Source organism: Oncorhynchus mykiss, chromosome 18 (assembly GCF_013265735.2).
Source record: "Oncorhynchus mykiss isolate Arlee chromosome 18, USDA_OmykA_1.1, whole genome shotgun sequence".
NCBI lineage: Eukaryota > Metazoa > Chordata > Actinopteri > Salmoniformes > Salmonidae > Oncorhynchus > Oncorhynchus mykiss.
The window spans coordinates 5539263-5561684 of record NC_048582.1 but is presented as its reverse complement, the minus strand read 5'-3'; the positions used below and the strand labels follow the sequence as shown (position 1 = coordinate 5561684).

The window sequence follows — 22422 nt, the reverse complement described above, 5'->3', positions numbered from 1 at the left end:
TTTAGGAGGGATAGTTTAGGGATTAGTGGTATTGTGGTAGAGGTCATCTCAGAGATATTCTCTGGGTAAAGATTTAGGAGGCATAGTTTATGGATTAGTGGTATTGGGGTAGTGGTCATCTCAGAGATATTCTCTGGGTAAAGATTTAGGAGGCATAGTTTAGGGATTAGTGGTATTGGGGTAGTGGTCATCTCAGAGATATTCTCTGGGTAAAGATTTAGGAGGGACAGTTTAGGGATTAGTGGTATTGGGGTAGAGGTCATCTCAGAGATACTCTCTGGGTAAAGATTTAGGAGGCATAGTTTATGGATTAGTGGTATTGGGGTAGTGGTCATCTCAGAGATATTTTCTGGGTAAAGATTTAGGAGGCATAGTTTATGGATTAGTGGTATTGGGGTAGAGGTCATCTCAGAGATATTCTCTGGGTAAAGATTTAGGAGGCATAGTTTAGGGATTAGTGGTATTGGGGTAGTGGTCATCTCAGAGATATTCTCTGGGTAAAGATTTAGGAGGGACAGTTTAGGGATTAGTGGTATTGGGGTAGAGGTCATCTCAGAGATACTCTCTGGGTAAAGATTTAGGAGGCATAGTTTAGGGATTAGTGGTATTGGGGTAGTGGTCATCTCAGAGATATTCTCTGGGTAAAGATTTTGGAGGTATAGTTTAGGGATTAGTGGTATTGTGGTAGAGGTCATCTCAGAGATATAGCACAGTACTGAGCTCAAACGTTTATCTCAGCACATTCCTACTAAATGCGTGTTACATTTAACACACATTTCTGGGGTATTGGGGTCAAATTTGTGGGGTTTAACTTAGGATTATCATCATCTGGAACATAAACATTAACCAGATTAATATGCTAATTCAAAGAGGTTCCTGTATCAAAATATATCTACCAGATGTATCAGTTATAATATTATCCACTTGAAACGGAGCCGATTAGTGAATTAAAACGATAATGCCATGAGAATGAGAGGAGAAACAGGATGCTATTACTTGCCCTTGCCATCTCCTGTGTACTTTAAGTAGCACATCCTTCAACAAGTGAGTTTCTTGTAGGAACACAATAGGTGAAGTTGTTTAAGCCCAGTAATAACCTGTTATAAGCTTGGATCGTTTACAAACTCCACTGACATTATACGAAGTACATTTCAGTTTTGCATTAGAAGTCATTTAACCAAAGATGTGAACGTGGAATAAGCTATAGCATAAAGACATATCTAAAATATGTTTAGTAACCAGAAGGACCACATTAATATTTTGTAGTGAGAAAAATGTGTAAAGATCTGTTGGAACAAACAAACCATAAATCTATCCTAACAGTAGAACACTGAACCCCATTCCACTGTCTCCCTAACCGAGACATCCAACTCTTCCCCTCCCACCTCCCCCTAATCGTAGCCTGGTGGACGACTGATCCGTTAAAGGGACCAGTCTAACCTAACGACGCTAAACAAAACAAAGTGTCTCCTGCCTTCTCTCGGCCATTACTCCTCACGAGCAAAACAAAAGGCATATCTAGCAAGATGATATGTGATATATCACAACAAAAGGCATATCTAGCAAGATGATATGTGATATATCACAACAAAAGGCGTATCTAGCAAGATGATATGTGATATATCACGTCCTATTCGTTTTTGAAAAGTAGGAAAGAATAGCTCTACCTAAAACAGTAACGCTAGTTAGTGAAGCCTGAGACCAACGTTACAGTATGGACAGTCCAAAATAGTTGAAGATGATCCACAACACAGGGTCTTTTGCTAGTAGCTACCAAGTAACAAAGTGGCCCTCACACATATAATATTAACGTAGTATACCATGATACGTTTACAAACCAATAAAATATCAAAGATCAGAAATGACCAGCCTATGTAAGGAAAAGGGATAACGTTGAATATGTGCTTCGTTACCCAAAGGCCCTTTGCACAAGATGTTCGTGTGAAAGCCGAACATCATGTGCAATCATTTTAGTCCAAGGATATGATTGAAAGGCCTCCATCATTCTTAAAAAGTTTGGAACCACCAATAAACTGAGATATCGGGGGAGAAGGGCCTTGGTCAGGGAGTCAAGCACTGAATTAGATAATTGAACAAGAAGAAATAATATATTTTTAGAGAATAAAGAAAGTTCTGGAACTGTCAAGACAATAACTTGTCTGTTTCTCATTGTCACTACAGGCCGACTCAGATCAAGTCTGAGGCCGGTAATATCAGCAGTGAGGACAGACGCAGCCTGCCTCTCTCCTTCCACACTGAGTCCAAACCTACAGTCACTGGGTCCTGATTGTGACAGTCGAGACCAGTTTGCACTGCAGGATCCAGAGATGGCATCAGTGAAGCTGGAAGACTGCAGTCAAACACTGGAGCTGAATGCCAACATTAAAGATGAAGAAGAGGAGGAGAAGATTGGGACATCTGTTAATCATGGTAAGCACAGGTTCTATCTAAGTGTGTTGTTCGTTCCAACTTCCCACTGTGTATGAAAAGTTGCAGTAGAACTGTTTCAGTGAGAAGGTAGTTATTTCATGCTACTGACACTTGCATGGTTTGACACCAGTATTGCCAGCATTTGTTTTATTCACTGGGCTGTCTGGAGTGATCAGAGAGGAGACTAAAGAAGTGAAGTAGACAAGCTGCCAGTGTTTTAAAGTTCTATGAAATGAGTCTGTGTCGTTACCAATCCTTGCTGTTAAGGCAAACTACAAGATATTTTGATTCGTTTAACAATTTTTCGGTTACATGATTCTATATATGTTATTTCATAGTTTTGATGTTGTAGAAAATAGCAAAAATAAAGAAACCCTTGAATGAGTAGGTGTGTCAACTTTTGACTGGTACTGTATATTACACCAACTGACTGGTTCTTCTGATGTTGTTCACACAGGAGACCATGTTGAGACATTCTCTACATCTATAGAGCAACAGCAGGAAGATCACAGAGCTAAGAGGTCTCACCACTGCCCACATTGTGAGGAGATTTTCCCAATTCTATCAAAGCTAAAAATACACCTAAGAATACACAAAGGAGGGAATCTGTATTTCTGCACTGACTGTGGGAAGAGTTTCACAACATCAAAGGCTATGACAGTTCATCAGAGAGTACACACAGGAGAGAAGCCTTACTTCTGCTCTGACTGTGGAAATAGTTTCTCTCGACGGGGCGACCTAAAAACACACAAACGTATACATACAGGAGAGAAGCCTTACTCCTGCTCTAATTGTGTAAAATGCTTCACCACATCAGGTGAGCTAAAAATTCACCAGAGAACACACACAGGAGAGAAGCCATACTCCTGCTCTGACTGTAGGGCGAGGTTCTCTCAACTGAGCCACCTAAAACAGCACGAACGTATACACACAGGAAAGAAGCCTTACTCCTGCTCTGACTGTGTAAAATGCTTCACAACATCATCTGAACTAAAAGTTCATCAGAGAACACACACAGGAGAGAAGCCTTACTTTTGCTCTGACTGTAGGGCGAGTTTCTCTCAACTGGGAAACTTAAAACAACATGAACGTGTACACACAGGCGAGAAGCCTTACTCCTGCTCTGATTGTGGAAAGAGGTTTTCTCGACGGGGCCACTTTAAAACACATGAGCATATACATACAGGAGATAAGCCTTACTCCTGCTCTGATTGTGGAAAGAGTTTTTCTCGACAGGGCGATCTAAAAATACATGAACGCATACATACAGGAGAGAAGCCTTACTCCTGCTTTAATTGTATAAAATGCTTCACAACATCAGGTGAGCTAAAAGTTCATCAGAGAACACACACAGGAGAGAAGCCATACTCCTGCTCTGATTGTAGGGCGAGTTTCTCTCAACTGAGCCACCTAAAACAGCATGAACGTATACACACAGGAGAGAAGCCTTACTCCTGCTCTGACTGTAGGAAGAGTTTCTCTCAATCGAGCCACCTGAAACAGCATGAACGTATACACACAGGAGAGAAGTCTTACTCCTGCTCTGACTGTGGAAAATGCTTCACAACATCATCTGAGCTTAAAGTTCATCAGAGAACACACACAGGAGAGAAGCCTTACTTCTGCTCTGACTGTGGGGCGAGGTTCTCTCAACTGGGAAACTTAAAACAACATGAACGTATACACACAGGAGAGAAGCCTTACTCCTGCTCTGACTGTGGGGCGAGTTTCTCTCAACCGTGCAACCTAAAAAATCATAAACGTATACACACAGGAGAGAAGCCTTACTCCTGCTCTGACTGTAGAAAGAGTTTCGCTCAACTGGGCCACTTAAAAAGACACCAAGGTATACATAAAGGAGAGTAGCCTTACTACTGCAATGACAGTTTCCACAGTTTTAAATCATGAGCTGAGCTAAACGATCTTCAAAGAATATACACGGGAGAGTGGCCTTTCTTCTGCTCTTACTGTAGCAAGAGCTTCTCCCGATTTTGCAATGTAAAAACACACCAATGGCTACACACTTGAGAGAAGCCTCATCAGTTCTCTCAGACCAGCTGAGATTAGTCACTCCACTTAATTCTTCTCATAAAATAATTTGCAATGTTGAATTGGATCAAATGAAGAACACTTTTAGTCCTATTGTTTCTCACTGTGAGAGAACAATGCAGAGAACAGGGAGCGTTATGGAATGATCAGTGAGCATCTTGTCAATTTTGCAATTTTGCTGACAGTTGTGAATCTGATGCAGCCGAAGAGCTACTGCCCCTTTACCTGGGAAAGCACCAAACAACAGACAGGGATGTTGGACCATCAAAGAGGTGCAAATATGATGAGTCCTACATTGATTTCGGGTTCACTTATATTGGGAATAGTGCCTTTCCTCAGCCAAAGTGTGTTTATAGCTCACAACTGAAACCTTCACTCTTGCGCAGACATTTAGAAAAAAGCATGCCAATTTGAAAAATAAGCCACAGGAGTTTTTTGAGCGAGAATTAAGACAACTTTCGAGTAGTAAGACACCTATTAAAGCAACAGATACCATTAATAAGAAGGGGCTAGAAGCGTCTTATATGGTGAGCTACCGAGTGGCTAGGACAGGCAAGCACCATACTATTGTGGAGGACTTCATTCTTCCTGCTTCCGTGGATATGGCTGGAGGAAAGGCCCAAAAAAACTATACCGCATCGGCGACATGGCAAGAGATGTTTTGATACAATTACTGCTTCGTATATACAAGCCAGTGAATTCTATGCGTTACAGCTGGATGAGTCAACAGACGTGGCGGGCCTGGCACAGCTCCTGGTATATGTCTGTTACGTTTTTGGGGGGGTCAATTAAGGAAGACATCCTCTTCTGCAAACTACTGGAAACCAGGACAACAGGATATATTTTTAAAGTACTGGACCGCTTTGTGACATCAAATGGACTTTGGTGGTCAAGATGTGTTGGTATCTGTACTGATGGCGCGAAAGCCATGACAGGGAGACATAGTGGAGTGGTAACGCTGGTGCAAGCAGTTGCTCCCGACGCTACTTTGGTACACTGCAGCATCCACGAGAGGCTCTTGCTACCAAGGGGAATGCCTGACAGCTTGAAAGATGTTTTGGACACTACAGTGAAAATGGTTAACTTTGTTAAAGCAAGGCCCCTGAACTCTCGTGCATTTTCTGCACTATGCAATGATATGGGCAGCGACCATGCAATGCTTTTACAACATACAGAAGTGCGCTGGTCATCAAGGGGCAAATTGACACGTTTTTTTTTAAATTGAGAGACGTACTTAGCTTTTTTTTTACTGACCATAATTTTCACTTGTCTGACTGCTTGCATGATCAGTTTCTCACATGACTGGCCTCTCTGGGTGATGTTGTTTCTCGCCTGAATGATCTGAATCTAGGATTACAGGGACTCTGCAGCTATATTCAATGTGCGGGACAAAATTGAGGCTATGAATAAGAAGTTGGAGCTCTTCTCTGTCTGCATTAACAAGGACAACACAGGTCTTTCCATCATTGTATGATATTTTTTTGCGTGTGAAAATGACCCTACGCTTATGGACAATGTCAGATGTGATCTTGCGAAGCACCTGAGTGAGTTGGGTGCGCAATTACACAGATACTTTCCCGAAACAGATGACACAAACAGCTGGATTCGTTATCCCTTTCATGCCCTGCCTCCAGTCCACTTACATGCCCTGCCTCCAGTCCACTTACATGCCCTGCCTCCAGTCCACTTACATGCCCTGCCTCCAGTCCACTTACATGCCCTGCCTCCAGTCCACTTACATGCCCTGCCTCCAGTCCACTTACCGATATCTGATCAGGAGAGCCTCATCAAAATTACAAAAAGCGGATCTGTGGAAATGGAATTTAATCAGACGCCACTGCCAGATTTCTGGATAGGGCTGCGCTCAGAGTATCCTGCCTTGGCAAATTGCGCTGTAAAGATACTGATGCCCTTTGCGACCACGTACTTATGTGAGAGTGAATTCTCGGCCCTCACTAGCATAAAAACTAAATACAGGTACAGACTGTGTGTGGAAAATGATTTAAGACGGAGACTCCAATACAAACCAACATTGCTATGTGCATCCTCTCAAGCACAACCTTCTCATTAACCTGTGGTGAGTTATTCAAAAATGTCAATTAACAAGTAAGGTTTTATATGTAAAATGGTTAAATAAAGAACGAAATGTATTATTATTTGTGCCCTGGTCCTATAAGAGCTATTTGTCACTTCCAACAAGCCGGGTTGTGACGACAACTCACACTAATTTCTTATGTTTAATAAATGTATCCTATTGTGTGTGTGTGTGTGTGTGTGTGGCTTACAATATTTGAGTGCGCTGACCCTGGTGGTAGAGGGGGTACGCAGCTCGAGGTTGAATGTTTGAAGGGGTCCGGGACTATAAACATTTTGGGATCCACTGGTCTAGATAATCCCAGTTCCTGCTGTGTCATGCTGATGGGAAGACTAGGCTATGGAGAAAACCATGAGTACATGCATCCATGCCGTGTGTCAACATTGCAGGCTGGTGGTGATGGTGTGGGGTGTGTTTTCAGGGCACACATTGGGCCACCTTGATAAAAGCGGAGCAACATTTGAATGCCACAGGATATTTATACATCATTGCCAATCAGGTGCGTCCCTTCATGGCAGCAATGTATCCAGCTGCAAATATATTTTTTCAGCAGTATTATGCCCCAAGGCTTGTCCAGGGACGGTTCCACGAACACACGTGAATTCAGCTTACTGCAGTAGCCTGCCGTGTCACCAGATCTCAATCCAATTGAACATCTGTGGGAAGAGATATTCACTCCCAGCCAACTTGGCACAACTGTGGGAAGAGATATTCACTCCCAGCCAACTTGGCACAACTGTGGGAAGAGATATTCACTCCCAGCCAACTTGGCACAACTGTGGGAAGAGATATTCACTCCCAGCCAACTTGGCACAACTGTGGGAAGAGATATTCACTCCCAGCCAACTTGGCACAACTGTGGGAAGAGATATTCACTCCCAGCCAACTTGGCACAACTGTGGGAAGAGATATTCACTCCCAGCCAACTTGGCACAACTGTGGGAAGAGATATTCACTCCCAGCCAACTTGGCACAACTGTGGGAAGAGATATTCACTCCCAGCCAACTTGGCACAACTGTGGGAAGAGATATTCACTCCCAGCCAACTTGGCACAACTGTGGGAAGTCATCATGGCCCAGCATCCCTGTGGGTTTCTTTCCACACCATGTAGAGTCCATGGCCTGACGAATTGAGGCTGTTCTGAGGACAAAAGGAATTGCAACTCAATATTAGGAGGGTGTTCCTAATGTTTTGTACACTCAGTGCCAAAGGAAAGTATTCAGACCCCTGGACTTTTTCCACATTTTGTAAAGTTACAGCCTTATCATAAAATGGATTACATTTTAAAAAATGTCCTCAATCTACACACAATGACAAATTGACAAATTGAAAACATGTTTTTTGGCAAATAATAAATAAGTATTCATACCATTTGCTATGAGACTCTAAATTGTTCTCAGGTGCATCCTGTTTCCATTAAGTATCCTTGTGATGTTTCAACAACTTGATTGGAGTCCACTTGGTAAATTCAATTCAAACAGGCACACACCTGTCTATATAAGGTCTCACATTTGACAGTGCATGTCAGAGCATGGTGGTGACAGCATCATGCTGTGGTTATGTTTTTCAACGGCAGGGAGGATCGAGGGAATGTTGAAATGAGCAAAGTACAGAGAGATTCTTGATGAGAACCTGCTACCGAGTGCTCAGGACCTGTTGACTAACTGTTGAAGTTAATTGATATAATTTTTGTACAATTTGTTCTGGGCAACATCTTCTCTTGTGTATAATTTTAAATGAAACAAACTGTTTTAATGTGTCTATATATAAACCAAATTTGATCCCATTCTCACAAACAAATGACCTACACTGTGTATATACAATTGTTGACATCCGATGGTCATTCTTATGGTGGGTTGCAAGATGTAGGATCCTTCCAAGTTGAACCCACCAGAGGGGGACTGTCAGGATGGTCCTGTGAGGAACAGGTTACAGTGGATCCCGGTTCTACAGAGAGATCTCTCCCTCCCAAAGAGGGGGAGAAGTATAGAGGGATTGATGGGGGGGGTTTATGACCTCACGCCCATCATAAATTATAAGGCAACAGCCCATCTCCATTCTGTTCTCTAATGTGAGAGACTGGAATGTCTGTGTGCATTAGGAAGAGTTTACAGCCCAAAACCACACAACATCAAATAAATGGACATTGGAACATGTATATTTGATCAGCCAAATGGTGGAAACAATGATGGATGGAATATGAAAATGAATGTCTATTTTATGATGTTCTTAAAAGTTAGTTGAGGATGTTATAACGAAAACATTAAATTGAAGAGTTTTCATAATGTATATGTGATGTTTACATACTTTGTGTCGAGAATATGCAGATGAAAGAGGATGTTATGGTGATAAGACTGATTTTAGTTGTCCTAATACGTTGCCTTGTAACTAGCTACGCCCCGGGATCCCAGAGAGTGTGTCATAAAGATGGAAACGCCCCTTTCTACTCTAGGGTATAAAACATGAGTTAAGAATTTACATAGACTAAATTGAACATGCACTGCAGCCGAGGTCTACTGCTAGTCGTGACCCCGAAACGCAACACGAGGTTGAAGACAAAGTAAATATCTGAACAATCAAGTTTATGGTGGAGTAGCTATTCTAAGTACTGTATCTAGGAAGTTGAATTTAAGCAGGACCATCTGGCTATTCTTTTCAAGTCACCGGTTGTGTACACGGCCCTCTTACCCACGCCAGCAGCGTCGACACGGCTGATTAGCCTCCTCAGAAGCCCACTCTCACAGAACGAGTGCAAGGAAACTGACAACTATGAGAAAGGACATTGACATCGTTTGGAGAATCGGAGACTTGCACCTGAAGACGAATGAACAAGGCGCTGGCCAAACCTTTCCCACACGTAAATACATGCATTACACTTTTAACCCATAACAGGGGCAGTTCAGGGCAAGCTGTTAGGGCTGAAACTAAGCATAGTTTACAAATGTATCCAAGTGTTGAATTTCTCTCTTGCTCTCTATGTAAATCTCTATCTTGTGGTCCACTAGGGACCTGTTGCCATTGTATGAAGTTCTAACCAATAACCTAGACTGTTTGTGTATATGTATCTTATGTTATCGTTTAGCTTGTTAGTAAATAAATAATCAACTCAATGTGTGGTACGGAATGATTAGTGAGACCTTGGTTTGTGCAGATTTCCGAATTATGCGACGTTCAGAAGGAGACTGATGAAATGAATGAATTGGTGACTGCTATGAAATCGATATATTCTATGAGTTAATTCGGGAAATGGTAACTCATTAAACAACATTTTCCTGTGGCTGCTCCAGGTTACTGAGTTAATTGTTACAGGATTAATTTAATCATGTAATAATAAACAGTTCATTATTCAGTAAATAGAATGTCATCACATTAACGTCACGTCATATTGATGCCCCCGTGCTAGAAACCAAAGATAAACTAGGCCTCACTGTTGAATTCAGTCCATAGGAATTGTGTAGCAAGTTACTCATACACCAATCATGATTATTGTTGAGAGTGGCGTGTGTGTAGTTTTTCTTTTTCACCCAGATACTAGTAAAGCGAGATTGACTCGTGTTGTATATCTGACACACATCAGTGTGTAAGAGGATTTACTGAATGCTATGAGCTGGGGCATATGTACCAGACGATGCAGGCATTCTGAGAAAAATAACACTACATTGGGCCCAACAAGTATTTTTGTCTATCGCATTCAGGAGCGAGTAGACTTGGTCATAATTAATTTCTCGAGCATGGACGTAGGGCCAGCCGATTAAAATTTGAGTAGATACTGGCTTGACCAAGCTAGTAATTATCTCTGTCTCTTTTCATTGATGCGAGTAGACCAACGGTGTATTTGTGTTTTCCGCGTGTTCCGGTTAATCGCAAAAAATATTGCTGAAAGAGACGTAACTCTTGTTGGAGGGGACTTTTGTTGTGCTGGAAAGCAAGATTCGGCACAAGTGAAGCTAAGCATTGCACCAAATGCAGTAATATCTAACAAGTGATCTAATAATTACACAACAACTACTTAATACAGACAAATCTAAAGGGATGGAATAAGAATATGTACATATAAATATATGGATGAGCTATGACCGAGCGGCATAGGCAAGATGCAATAAATGGTATAAGATACAGTATAAACATGTGAGATACAGTGGGGAGAACAAGTATTTGATACACTGACGATTTTTCAGGTTTTCCTACTTACAAAGTATGTAGAGGTCTGTAATTTATCATAGGTACACTTCAACTGTGAGCAACGGAATCTAAAACAAGAATCCAGAAAATCACATTGTATGATTTTTAAGTAATTAATTAGCAATTTATTGCATGACATAAGTATTTGATTCATCAGAAAAGCAGAACTTAATATTTGATACAGAAACCTTTGTTTGCAATTACAGAGATCATACAGTGCCTTGCGAAAGTATTCGGCCCCCTTGAACTTTGCGACCTTTTGCCACATTTCAGGCTTCAAACATAAAGATATAAAACTGTATTTTTTTTGTGAAGAATCAACAACAAGTGGGACACAATCATGAAGTGGAACGACATTTATTGGATATTTCAAACTTTTTTAACCTCAGCACTGACATGGTTTTTCAGCATCATCTTTGAGACCAGATACACTACTGCCGCTGTATTGATCTACTGAATGTCTTTGTTTCATTCATGGAATTCTAAAGAATGTATCTACTCAAAACATGTCACTACATCTCTACACATCACCGTGGTGACAAGCCCATTCGCTAGGCACCAGTTATGTCTACAGTGCATACAAAGAGATGTTTATCAGTATAAAGTGCTTGTGTTTTCTTATTAAATAAGTGTTTTATAGCGTACCAAAGACAAGAAACAGCATTACCCATGCAATTCAATAATGACCCAGTTACTATTGGAGAATGGAACCAGAGAGGAAGCTTGTGTTCCCTTTCTCACACCACTACAGTCTTCATTTCAACAGACCTTTTACACAACACCATTTGTTAGAGCTCAATATATACCCAAGACTATATAGAGGGTCAGGCTGTTGTAATGCCCAGTTGATCATGTAAATAGTCTTGAAGACTTTAATTTAGATATGTTTATTTCACATCCATTAAGTAGATACTAAATAACCTCACTTTTTTCAGCTTTTAAAATGTTTTATTTTATAAAGAATTCTCACTCCCAGACTTTTGACATTAGTCTATGTATCACACTTCCAAAAGACTTTAAAAATATTTATTGCACCAGTTTAAAAAAAAAATGTGTCATGACTGTCATTACCAAATAGGCTATCATTTCATCAAATTGTTAGATTTTAGAAATTATTATTATGTGAACTTTATTTGAACTTACGATACACAGAATCATCTAGAATGTCAGCCTAAAGATCTTCGGGCACGGACTGTCCAAGGTGTTGAGAGCGTTTCGACAGGGATGCTTGGCCCATGTGGACTCCAATGCTTCCTACAATCGTGTCAAGTTGGCTGGGAGTGGATCTTCTCCGAATAGCTCGTTCCATCTCCTCCCACAGATGTACAATTACAGGGAATTCAGTGAGCTGAATTCACTGTGATGTTCTTGGAACCATTCCTGGACAAGCCTTGTGGCATAATCATAATGAAAATAAAATCAATTTGCACTGCCGCCATGAAGGGATGCACCTGATTGGCAAATGATGTTTAGATATTGTGGTGGAACTATTGTAATCAAAAGGAGAGACTTATACATTTCTTCAAAACAATCTAACTTTATTATTTAATTACTGCAGTAATGGAGCTGGTCAATGACTGTGTCGTAGGTGATTAGTTGAGAGCCCAACCAGCAGGACTAAGCCACAACATTTTATAGCAAAGTCCATCCTCCTGGATGTTTATGACAAACAACAGATTTATGAAATGGGCCACAAGGGAAAGATTCGTATGAAATGTACTAATTTCTCATTGTGTAGAGACCAGGGTCTGGCCCCCCAACTCCACACTGGAGCCATCTCCCCCTGGTACCTCAGGACAGAAACATTAACTCATGCTATGGAATGCGGTCTTGTTAGGTTTATCAACCCAAGACAATGTAAATCTTCTGTCAGTGTTAAATCTCCCAGAGGCCCACTTTTCAGTTCACACAGAAACCATAGAGTTATAAGAACCCTCTATTCTGTTGCATAAAACAACCATTTGATAAAATTAAACTAATATAACATAATCTTGCAATTTTGCTCTCACAATATCCCGTGGCATTCAAACATTGCTCAACTTTTATCAAGGGGCCCAATGTGTGCCCTGAAAACACACCACCACCCTGCAATGCTGACACACGGCATGGATGCAGGCAGTGGTATAAACTACTGAAGTAAAAATTATTTAAAGAACTCATTTAGTAGTTTTTGTAGTATCTGTACTTTACTATTTATATTTTTGACAACTTTTCCTTCACTACATTCCTAAACAAAATGTACTTTTTACTACATACATTTTCCCTGACACCCAAAAGTACTTGTTACATTTATGATTAGCAGAACAGAAAATGGTCCAATTCACACACTTATCAGGAGAATATCCCTGGTCATTCCTACTGCCTCTGATCTGGCAGACTCACTAAACACAAATGCATCATTCGTAAATGATGTCTGAGTGTTGGAGTCTGCCCCTGGATATCTGTAATATTAAAAAAACACAACACAGTTGTACAGTCAGTCTGGTTTGCTTCATTTAAGGAATTTGAAATTATTCATACTTTTACTTTTGATGGAGTATATTTTAGCAATTACTTTTAATACATAAGTATATTTACAACCAAATACTTTTACTCAAGTAGTATTTTAATGGGTGACTTTTACTCAAGTAGTATTTTAATGGGTGACTCACTTTTACTTGAGTCATTTTCTATTGAGGTTTCATTACTTTCACTCAGTCTGACAGTTTGGTACTTTTTCCACCACTGGATGTATGTCCTCGTGGTTTCCTCCATACCCCAGTCCTCCCATCAGCGTGAAACAGCAGGAACCAGGGTTCATCAGACCAGGCAGTATGTTTCCAATTTTCCAGTGTTTTCATTCCTTAGCCCACTGCAACAGCAGTTTTGTTTGTTTGTTGAAAGCTAATGGAGATCCATAACAAATACACAACAACTAAATCATTAAGGATCAGCTGGTCATGGAAAGAGCAGGTGTCCTTAATGTTTTGTTTTTTTTACAATACAGTGTTCTACGCTTCATTTGATCCAATTCAATGTTGCCAATTATTTAATGAGATGAGAATAAAGTGGAGTGTCTAATCTTAGCTGGTCTGAGAGAGCTGATGAGGCTTCTCTCCTTTATGTACACATTGGTGTCTTTTTAAATGGCAAAAATCTGTAGAATATCTTCTCACAGTCAGTGCTTTGATAAGGCTTCGGTCAACTATGTATTTTCCAATCGGGAGAAACTCTTGCCACATTAAGAGCAGGAGTAAGGCTTCTCTCCAGTGTGAATTCTGACAAACTTTTAGGTCAGTTGATGTTGTGAAACATTTTACACAATCAGAGCAGGATTAAGGCTTCACTCCTATATGCATACGTTCATGTCTTTTTAAGTTGTACAGTTTAGAGAAACTCTTTCCACAGTCAGAGCAGGAGTAAGGCTTCTCTCCTGTGTGTATACGTTCATGTGTTTTTAAGTCCCCCAGTTTAGAGAAACTCTTTCCACAGTCAGAGCAGGAGTACGGCTTCTCTCCTGTGTGTGTTCTCTGATGAACGTTTTGCTCAGTTGATGTTCTGAAGATTTTTTCACAGTAAAAGCAGGAGTAAGGTTTCTCTCCTGTATGTACACGTTCATGTGTTTTTAAGTCACCCAGTTGAGAGAAACTCTTTCCACAGTCAGAGCAGGTGTAAGGCTTCACTCCTGTATGTATAAGTTCATGTCTTCTTAAGTGGCCCAGTTGAGAGAATCTCTTTCCACAGCCAGAGCAGGAGTAAGGCTTCTCTCCTGTGTGTGTTCTCTGATGAACTTTTTGCTCAGTTGATGTTTTGAAGCATTTTTCACAGTCAGAGCAGGAGAAAGGCTTCTCTCCTGTGTGTATACGTTCATGTGTTTTTAAGTCACCCAGTTGAGAGAAACTCTTTCCACAGTCAGAGCAGGTGTAAGGCTTATCTCCTGTGTGATTTCTCTGATGAACTTTTAGAGCAGTTGATCTTTTGAAGCATTTTTCACAGTCAGAGCAGGAGTAAGGCTTCTCTCCTGTGTGTGTTCTCTGATGAACTTTTCGATCAGTTGATGTTTTGAAGCATTTTTCACAGTAAAAGCAGGAGTAAGGCTTCTCTCCTGTGTGTATTCTCTGATGAACTTTTCGATCTGTTGATGTTTTGAAGCATTTTTCACAGTCAGAGCAGGAATAAGGCTTCTCTCCCGTGTGTGTTCTCTGATGAACTTTTTGCTCAGCTGATGTTTTTAAGCATTTTTCACAGTCAGAGCAGGAGTAAGGCTTCTCTCCTGTATGTATATGTTCATGTGTTTTTAAGTGGCCCAGTTGAGAGTATCGCTTTCCACAGTCAGAACAGGAGTAAGGCTTCTCTCCTGTGTGTGTTCTCTGATGAACTTTTTGATCAGATGATGTTCTGAAGATTTTTTCGCAGTAAAAGCAGGAGTAAGGCTTCTCTCCTGTATGTACACGTTCATGTGTTTTTAAGTTGTACAGTTTAGAGAAACTCCTCCCACAGTCAGAGCAGGAGTAAGGCTTTTCTCCTGTGTGTGTTCTCTGATGAACCTTTAGAGCAGTTGATCTTTTGAAGCATTTGTCACAGTCAGAGCAGGAGTAAGGCTTTTCTCCCGTGTGTGTTCTCTGATGAACCTTTAGAGCAGTTGATCTTTTGAAGCATTTGTCACAGTCAGAGCAGGAGTAAGTCTTCTCTCCTGTATGTATGCGTTCATGTCTTTTTAAGTTGTACAGTTGAGAGAAACTCGCCCCACAGTCAGAGCAGGAGTAAGGCTTCTCTCCTGTATGTATATGTTCATGTCTTTTTAAGGTGCACAGTTGAGAGAAACTCTTTCCACAGTCAGAGCAGGGGTATGACTTCTCTCCTCTGTGCAATCTCTGATGAACTGTCAGAGCCTTTGAGGTTGTGAAATTCTTCCCACAGTCAGTACAGGAAAACAGATTCTCTCCTATGTGTATTTTTACATGTAATTTTAGCTTTGATAGAATTGAAAAATTCTCCTCACAATGTGGGCAGTGGTGAAACCTCTTAGCTCTGTGATCTTCCTGCTGTTTCTCTCTGGATGTAGAGAATGTCTCAACATGGTCTCCTGTGAGAACAACATCAGAAGAACCAGTCAGTTGTGTGATATACACTACAGGTCAAAAGTTTCAGAACACATACTCATTCAATGTTTTTTCTTTATTTTGACTATTTTCTACATTGTATAATAGTGAAGACATCAAAACTATGAAATAACACACATGGAATCATGTAGTAAACAAAAAGGTGTTAAACAATTAAAAATACATTATAACTGAGATTCTTCAAATAGCCACCCTTTGCCTTGATGACAGCGTCGCACAATATTGGCATTCTCTTACCATGAGAAAGAGATTTCTCAATCTTATCTTCTTCATCTTTAATGTTGACATTCAGCTCCAGTGTTTGACTGCAGTCTTCCAGCTTCACTGATGCCATCTCTGGACCCTGCAGTGCAAACTGGGCTCCACTGTCACAATCAGGACCCAGTGACTGTAGGTTTGGACAGGCTGGATTTGTCCTCACTGTTGATGTTACCGGCCTCAGACTTAATTCCAGTTGTCCTGTAGTAACATTGAGAAACAGACAGAAAGTTGTCTTGACAGTTCTGGCACTTTATTCTAAAAAAAATGTTTATTTATTCTTGTTAAATGATCTATTTCAGTGCTGGACTTGGACTGAAATAGGTGTCGGTAATCATTTTTAGGTGCAGGAGCTCCACAATACTGTTAACATTCTGTCCAAGTCAAACGCTGATCTCATTTCAATAGATCTGGTAGATAAGCATTTAGAACAAAACATGAATTCATTGCAATTAGACAAAGTACCTGCTTTACATTTGTCTACACAATGTAAATGTACTCAACCTAGAGTAGAGTTTCCCAAATTTGCATAATTGACTCAAAAACCATTTAGTACAAGGTTGCAGTATGTTTCAGGCAGCACTATGTACTATTTTCCTGAATAACCTGGTCTTCACTGTATTATTTAAATCAAAAAACAATTTTATTTCACATTCACACCATAGTAACATTTATAGACAAAGAAACATCTTAATGTGTCTGAATATTAGTACACATGTAGAAAACTGATAATCATTACATTCAGCTTTAAAACTGTAGTGTGACCGTGAAATTGACTCTCTGCACCAGCACTGCCTGCACTGAAGTCTGTTGACGCAGACAGAGTGGGTGCCACCATTTTACCAGCTTGTGAATTTTACACAAAACCAATAACATGCTAAACAAGCTCAGATATCTCAAATAAATTGATTGAATGGATGTACATAATTTCCTCAGACAAACTGTCGTGGAAAATTGCAAGATTGTTATAATGCTTGTATTGCACTATAATGGTTGTTTTAATCGACACAATAGAGTATTCTGTTAACTATTGTGTGTGTTCCACTGAGGATGGGCCTCTATGATAGAGCACTGACAGAGGAGATTTACAATGTCTTTGGGTGATAAAACCTAAAAGAGCATTACAGATAACACGAGGTAATGTTTTTGTGCTATGAAGTACCAGGAACGAGATTAGAACCTCATCTTAGGGACCAAACTGAACGATAATTAATAGTGAATGCTATCTGGCTATGGGATACTCCTCTCTCTCAAGTAAAAGTATTTCTTTGTGAACTGTTCATAAGATCTGTGGTTCCTCATGTAAATGTTACGGTGCGTGAATGAGGACCCAAAAGCGAATTAACGTAAACAGAACTTCTTTAATAACAAAACATAGGTAGGCTCAGATGGACCGGCAGATTCCGACAGGACAGGACAAGGTTGCAGCAAACATGACGATAGTCTGGTTCAGGCATGAAAAACACAAACAAGAATCCGACAAAGACAGAAGCAGGAACAGAGAGAGATATAGAGACCTAATCAGAGGGAAAAAGGGAACAGGTGGGAAAAGGGGTGACGAGGTAGTTAGGAGGAGACAAGGAACAGCTGGGGGAAAGAGGGGGAGAAAAGGTAACCTAAAACGACCAGCAGAGGGAGACAGGGTGAAGAGAAAGGACAGAAACAAGACACAACATGACAATACATGACAGTACCCCCCCACTCACCGAGCGCCTCCTGGCGCACTCGAGGAGGAAACCTGGCGGCAACGGAGGAAATCATCGATCAGCGCACGGTCCAGCACGTCCCGAGAGGGAACCCAACTCCTCTCCTCAGGACCGTACCCCTCCCAATCTACTAGGTACTGATGACCACGGCCCCGAGGACGCATGTCCAAAATCCTACGGACCCTGTAGATGGGTGCGCCCTCGACAAGGATGGGGGGGGGGGGGGAAGACGAGCGGGGGCGCGAAGAACGGGCTTGACACAGGAGACATGGAAGACCGGGTGGACGCGACGAAGATATCGCGGAAGAAGAAGTCGCACTGCGACAGGATTAATGATCCGAGAAATACGGAACGGACCAATGAACCGCGGGGTCAACTTGCGAGAAGCGGTCTTAAGGGGAAGGTTCTGAGTGGAGAGCCAAACTCTCTGACCGCGACAATATCTAGGACTCTTAGTTCTACGCTTATTAGCAGCTCTCACAGTCTGCGCCCTATAACGGCAAAGTGCAGACCTGACCCTCTTCCAGGTGCGCTCGCAACGTTGGACAAAAGCCTGAGCGGAGGGGACGCTGGACTCGGCGAACTGAGATGAGAACAGCGGAGGCTGGTACCCGAGGCTACTCTGAAAAGGAGATAGCCCGGTCGCAGACGAAGGAAGCGAGTTGTGGGCGTATTCTGCCCAGGGGAGCTGTTCTGACCAAGACGCAGGGTTGCGAAAAGAAAGACTGCGTAAGATGCGACCAATAGTCTGATTGGCCCGTTCTGCTTGACCGTTAGACTGGGGGTGAAAGCCGGAAGAGAGACTGACGGAAGCCCCAATCAAACGGCAAAACTCCCTCCAAAATTGAGACGTGAATTGCGGACCTCTGTCCGAAACGACGTCTGACGGAAGGCCATGAATTCTGAAAACATTCTCGATGATGATTTGTGCCGTCTCTTTAGCAGAAGGAAGCTTAGCAAGGGGAATAAAATGAGCCGCCTTAGAGAACCTGTCGACAACCGTAAGAATAACAGTCTTCCCCGCTGACGAAGGCAGTCCGGTGACAAAATCTAAGGCGATGTGAGACCACGGTCGAGAGGGAATGGGAAGCGGCCTGAGACGGCCGGCAGGAGGGGAGTTACCGGACTTAGTCTGCGCGCAGACCGAACAAGCAGCCACGAAGCGACGCGTGTCATGCTCCCGGGTGGGCCACCAAAAACGCTGGCGAATGGAAGCAAGCGTACCCCGAACGCCAGGATGGCCGGCTAACTTGGCAGAGTGAGCCCACTGAAGAACGGCCAGACGAGTAGGAACGGGAACGAAAAGAAGGTTCCTAGGACAAGCGCGCGGCGACGGAGTTTGAGTGAGTGCTTGCTTTACCTGCCTCTCAATTCCCCAGACAGTCAACCCGACAACACGCCCCTCAGGGAGAATCCCCTCGGGGTCAGTGGAGGCTACTGAAGAACTGAAGAGACGAGATAAAGCATCAGGCTTGGTGTTCTTAGAGCCCGGACGATAAGAAATCACAAACTCGAAACGAGCGAAAAACAGCGCCCAGCGCGCCTGACGCGCATTAAGTCGTTTGGCAGAACGGATGTACTCAAGGTTCCTATGGTCAGTCCAAACGACAAAAGGAACGGTCGCCCCCTCCAACCACTGTCGCCATTCGCCTAGGGCTAAGCGGATGGCGAGCAGTTCGCGGTTTCCCACATCATAGTTACGTTCCGACGGCGACAGGCGATGAGAAAAATACGCGCAAGGGTGGACCTTGTCGTCAGAGAGGGAGCGCTGAGAAAGAATGGCTCCCACGCCCACCTCTGACGCGTCAACCTCGACAACGAACTGTCTAGTGACGTCAGGTGTAACAAGGATAGGTGCGGATGTAAAACGATTCTTGAGGAGATCAAATGCTCCCTGGGCGGAAACGGACCACTTAAAGCACGTCTTGACAGAAGTAAGGGCTGTGAGAGGAGCTGCCACCTGACCGAAATTACGGATGAAACGACGATAGAAGTTCGCGAAGCCGAGAAAGCGCTGCAGCTCGACGCGTGACTTAGGGACGGGCCAATCAATGACAGCTTGGACCTTAGCGGGATCCATCTTAATGCCTTCAGCGGAAATAACAGAACCGAGAAATGTGACGGAGGAGGCATGAAAAGAGCACTTCTCAGCCTTCACAAAAAGACAATTCTCTAAAAGGCGCTGGAGGACACGTCGAACGTGCTGAACATGAATCTGGAGTGACGGTGAAAAAATCAGGATATCGTCAAGGTAAACGAAAACAAAGATGTTCAGCATGTCTCTCAGGACATCATTGACTAATGCCTGAAAGACAGCTGGAGCGTTAGCGAGGCCGAAAGGAAGAACCCGGTATTCAAAGTGCCCTAACGGAGTGTTAAACGCCGTCTTCCACTCGTCCCCCTCCCTGATGCGCACGAGATGGTAAGCGTTACGAAGGTCCAACTTAGTGAAAAACCTGGCTCCCTGCAGGATCTCGAAGGCTGAAGACATAAGAGGAAGCGGATAACGATTCTTCACTGTTATGTCATTCAGCCCTCGATAATCTATGCAGGGGCGCAGGGACCCGTCCTTCTTCTTAACAAAAAAAAACCCCGCTCCGGCGGGAGAGGAGGAGGGGACTATGGTACCGGCGGCAAGAGCTACGGACAAATAATCTTCGAGAGCCTTACGTTCGGGAGCCGACAGAGAGTATAGTCTACCCCGGGGGGGAGTGGTTCCCGGAAGGAGATCAATACTACAATCATACGACCGGTGTGGGGGAAGAGAGGTGGCCCTGGACCGACTGAACACCGTGCGCAGATCGTGATATTCCTCTGGCACCCCTGTCAAATCACCAGGCTCCTCCTGTGAAGAAGAGACAGAGGAAACAGGAGGGATAGCAGACATTAAACATTTCACATGACAAGAGACGTTCCAGGAGAGGATAGAATTACTAGACCAATTAATGGAAGGATTATGACAAACTAGCCAGGGATGGCCCAAAACAACAGGTGTAAAAGGTGAACGAAAAATTTAAAAAGAAATGGTTTCGCTATGATTACCAGAAACAGTGAGGGTTAAAGGTAGCGTCTCACGCTGAATCCTGGGGAGAGGACTACCATCCAGGGCGAACAAGGCCGTGGACTCCCTTAACTGTCTGAGAGGAATGTCATGTTCCCGAGCCCAGGTCTCGTCCATAAAACAGCCCTCCGCCCCAGAGTCTATTAAGGCACTGCAGGAAGCTGACGAACCGGTCCAGCGTAGATGGACCGACAAGGTAGTGCAGGATCTTGAAGGAGAGACAGGAGTAGTAGCGCTCACCAGTAGCCCTCCGCTTACTGATGAGCTCTGGCTTTTACTGGACATGAAGTGACAAAATGACCAGCAGAACCGCAATAGAGACAGAGGCGGTTGGTGATTCTCCGTTCCCTCTCCTTAGTCGAGATGCGGATACCTCCCAGCTGCATAGGCTCAGCACCCGAGCCGGCAGAGGAAGATGGTAGTGATGCGGAGAGGGGGGCAACGGAGAACGCGAGCTCCTTTCCACGAGCTCGGTGACGAAGATCAACCCGTCGCTCAATGCGAATAGCGAGTTCAATCAAGGAATCCACGCTGGAAGGAACCTCCCGGGAGAGAATCTCATCCTTTACCTCTGCGCGGAGACCCTCCAGAAAACGAGCGAGCAAAGCCGGCTCGTTCCAGCCACTGGAGGCAGCAAGAGTGCGAAACTCAATAGAGTAGTCTGTTATGGATCGATTACCTTGACATAGGGAAGACAGGGCCCTGGAAGCCTCCTCCCCAAAAACAGATCGATCAAAAACCCGTATCATCTCCTCCTTAAAGTCCTGATACTGGTTAGTACACTCAGCCCTTGCCTCCCAGATTGCCGTGCCCCACTCACGAGCCCGTCCAGTAAGGAGAGATATGACGTAGGCGACACGAGCAGTGCTCCTGGAGTAAGTGTTGGGCTGGAGAGAAAACACAATATCACACTGGGTGAGGAACGAGCGGCATTCAGTGGGCTCCCCAGAGTAACACGGCGGGTTATTGATTCTGGGCTCCGGAGATTCGAAAGCCCTGGAAGTGGCCGGTGGATCGAGGCGGAGATGGTGAACCTGTTCTGTGAGGTTGGAGACTTGGGTGGCCAGGGTCTCAACGGCATGTCGAGCAGCAGACAATTCCTGCTCGTGTCTGCCTAGCATCGCTCCCTGGATCTCGACGGCTGAGTGGAGAGGATCCGAAGTCGCTGGGTCCATTCTTGGTCGGATTCTTCTGTTACGGTGCGTGAATGAGGACCCAAAAGCGAATTAACGTAAACAGAACTTCTTTAATAACAAAACATAGGTAGGCTCAGATGGACCGGCAGATTCCGACAGGACAGGACAAGGTTGCAGCAAACATGACGATAGTCTGGTTCAGGCATGAAAAACACAAACAAGAATCCGACAAAGACAGAAGCAGGAACAGAGAGAGATATAGAGACCTAATCAGAGGGAAAAAGGGAACAGGTGGGAAAAGGGGTGACGAGGTAGTTAGGAGGAGACAAGGAACAGCTGGGGGAAAGAGGGGGAGAAAAGGTAACCTAAAACGACCAGCAGAGGGAGACAGGGTGAAGAGAA

General features: G+C 43.2%; 4 protein-coding genes across 25 annotated transcripts in view; 1 reads left to right on the top strand and 3 right to left on the bottom strand.

The window, feature by feature from the left end:
• LOC110510710 (zinc finger protein 883-like) overlaps positions 1–22422 on the bottom strand; it is a 586683-nt gene that overhangs the window by 177927 nt on the left and 386334 nt on the right. The window lies entirely within an intron of this gene.
• LOC110517120 (gastrula zinc finger protein XlCGF17.1) overlaps positions 1–22422 on the top strand; it is a 422438-nt gene that overhangs the window by 90745 nt on the left and 309271 nt on the right. For 8 of the 12 annotated variants that reach the window (XM_036951151.1, XM_036951139.1, XM_036951134.1 and 5 more), the window contains one exon: positions 2182–2430. The exons of the other annotated variants lie outside the window; for them this stretch is intronic. In XM_036951151.1, coding sequence (XP_036807046.1) covers positions 2182–2430 — 249 coding nt within the window. The remainder of the gene's footprint in view (positions 1–2181; positions 2431–22422) is intronic. 12 annotated transcript variants of the gene reach the window in all.
• The window catches only part of LOC110513970 (gastrula zinc finger protein XlCGF17.1-like), a 241069-nt gene that overhangs the window by 141286 nt on the left and 77361 nt on the right, over positions 1–22422 (bottom strand). The gene's annotated exons all lie outside the window — the stretch shown is intronic.
• The window catches only part of LOC110495587 (zinc finger protein OZF), a 110828-nt gene that overhangs the window by 75506 nt on the left and 12900 nt on the right, over positions 1–22422 (bottom strand). For 2 of the 3 annotated variants that reach the window (XM_036951180.1, XM_036951179.1), the window contains exon 3: positions 16097–16318. In XM_036951180.1, coding sequence (XP_036807075.1) covers positions 16097–16318 — 222 coding nt within the window. Of the gene's footprint in view, positions 1–13726; positions 15823–16096; positions 16319–22422 lie in introns of those variants that run through there. The other variant, XM_036951178.1, reaches the window with a different exon arrangement.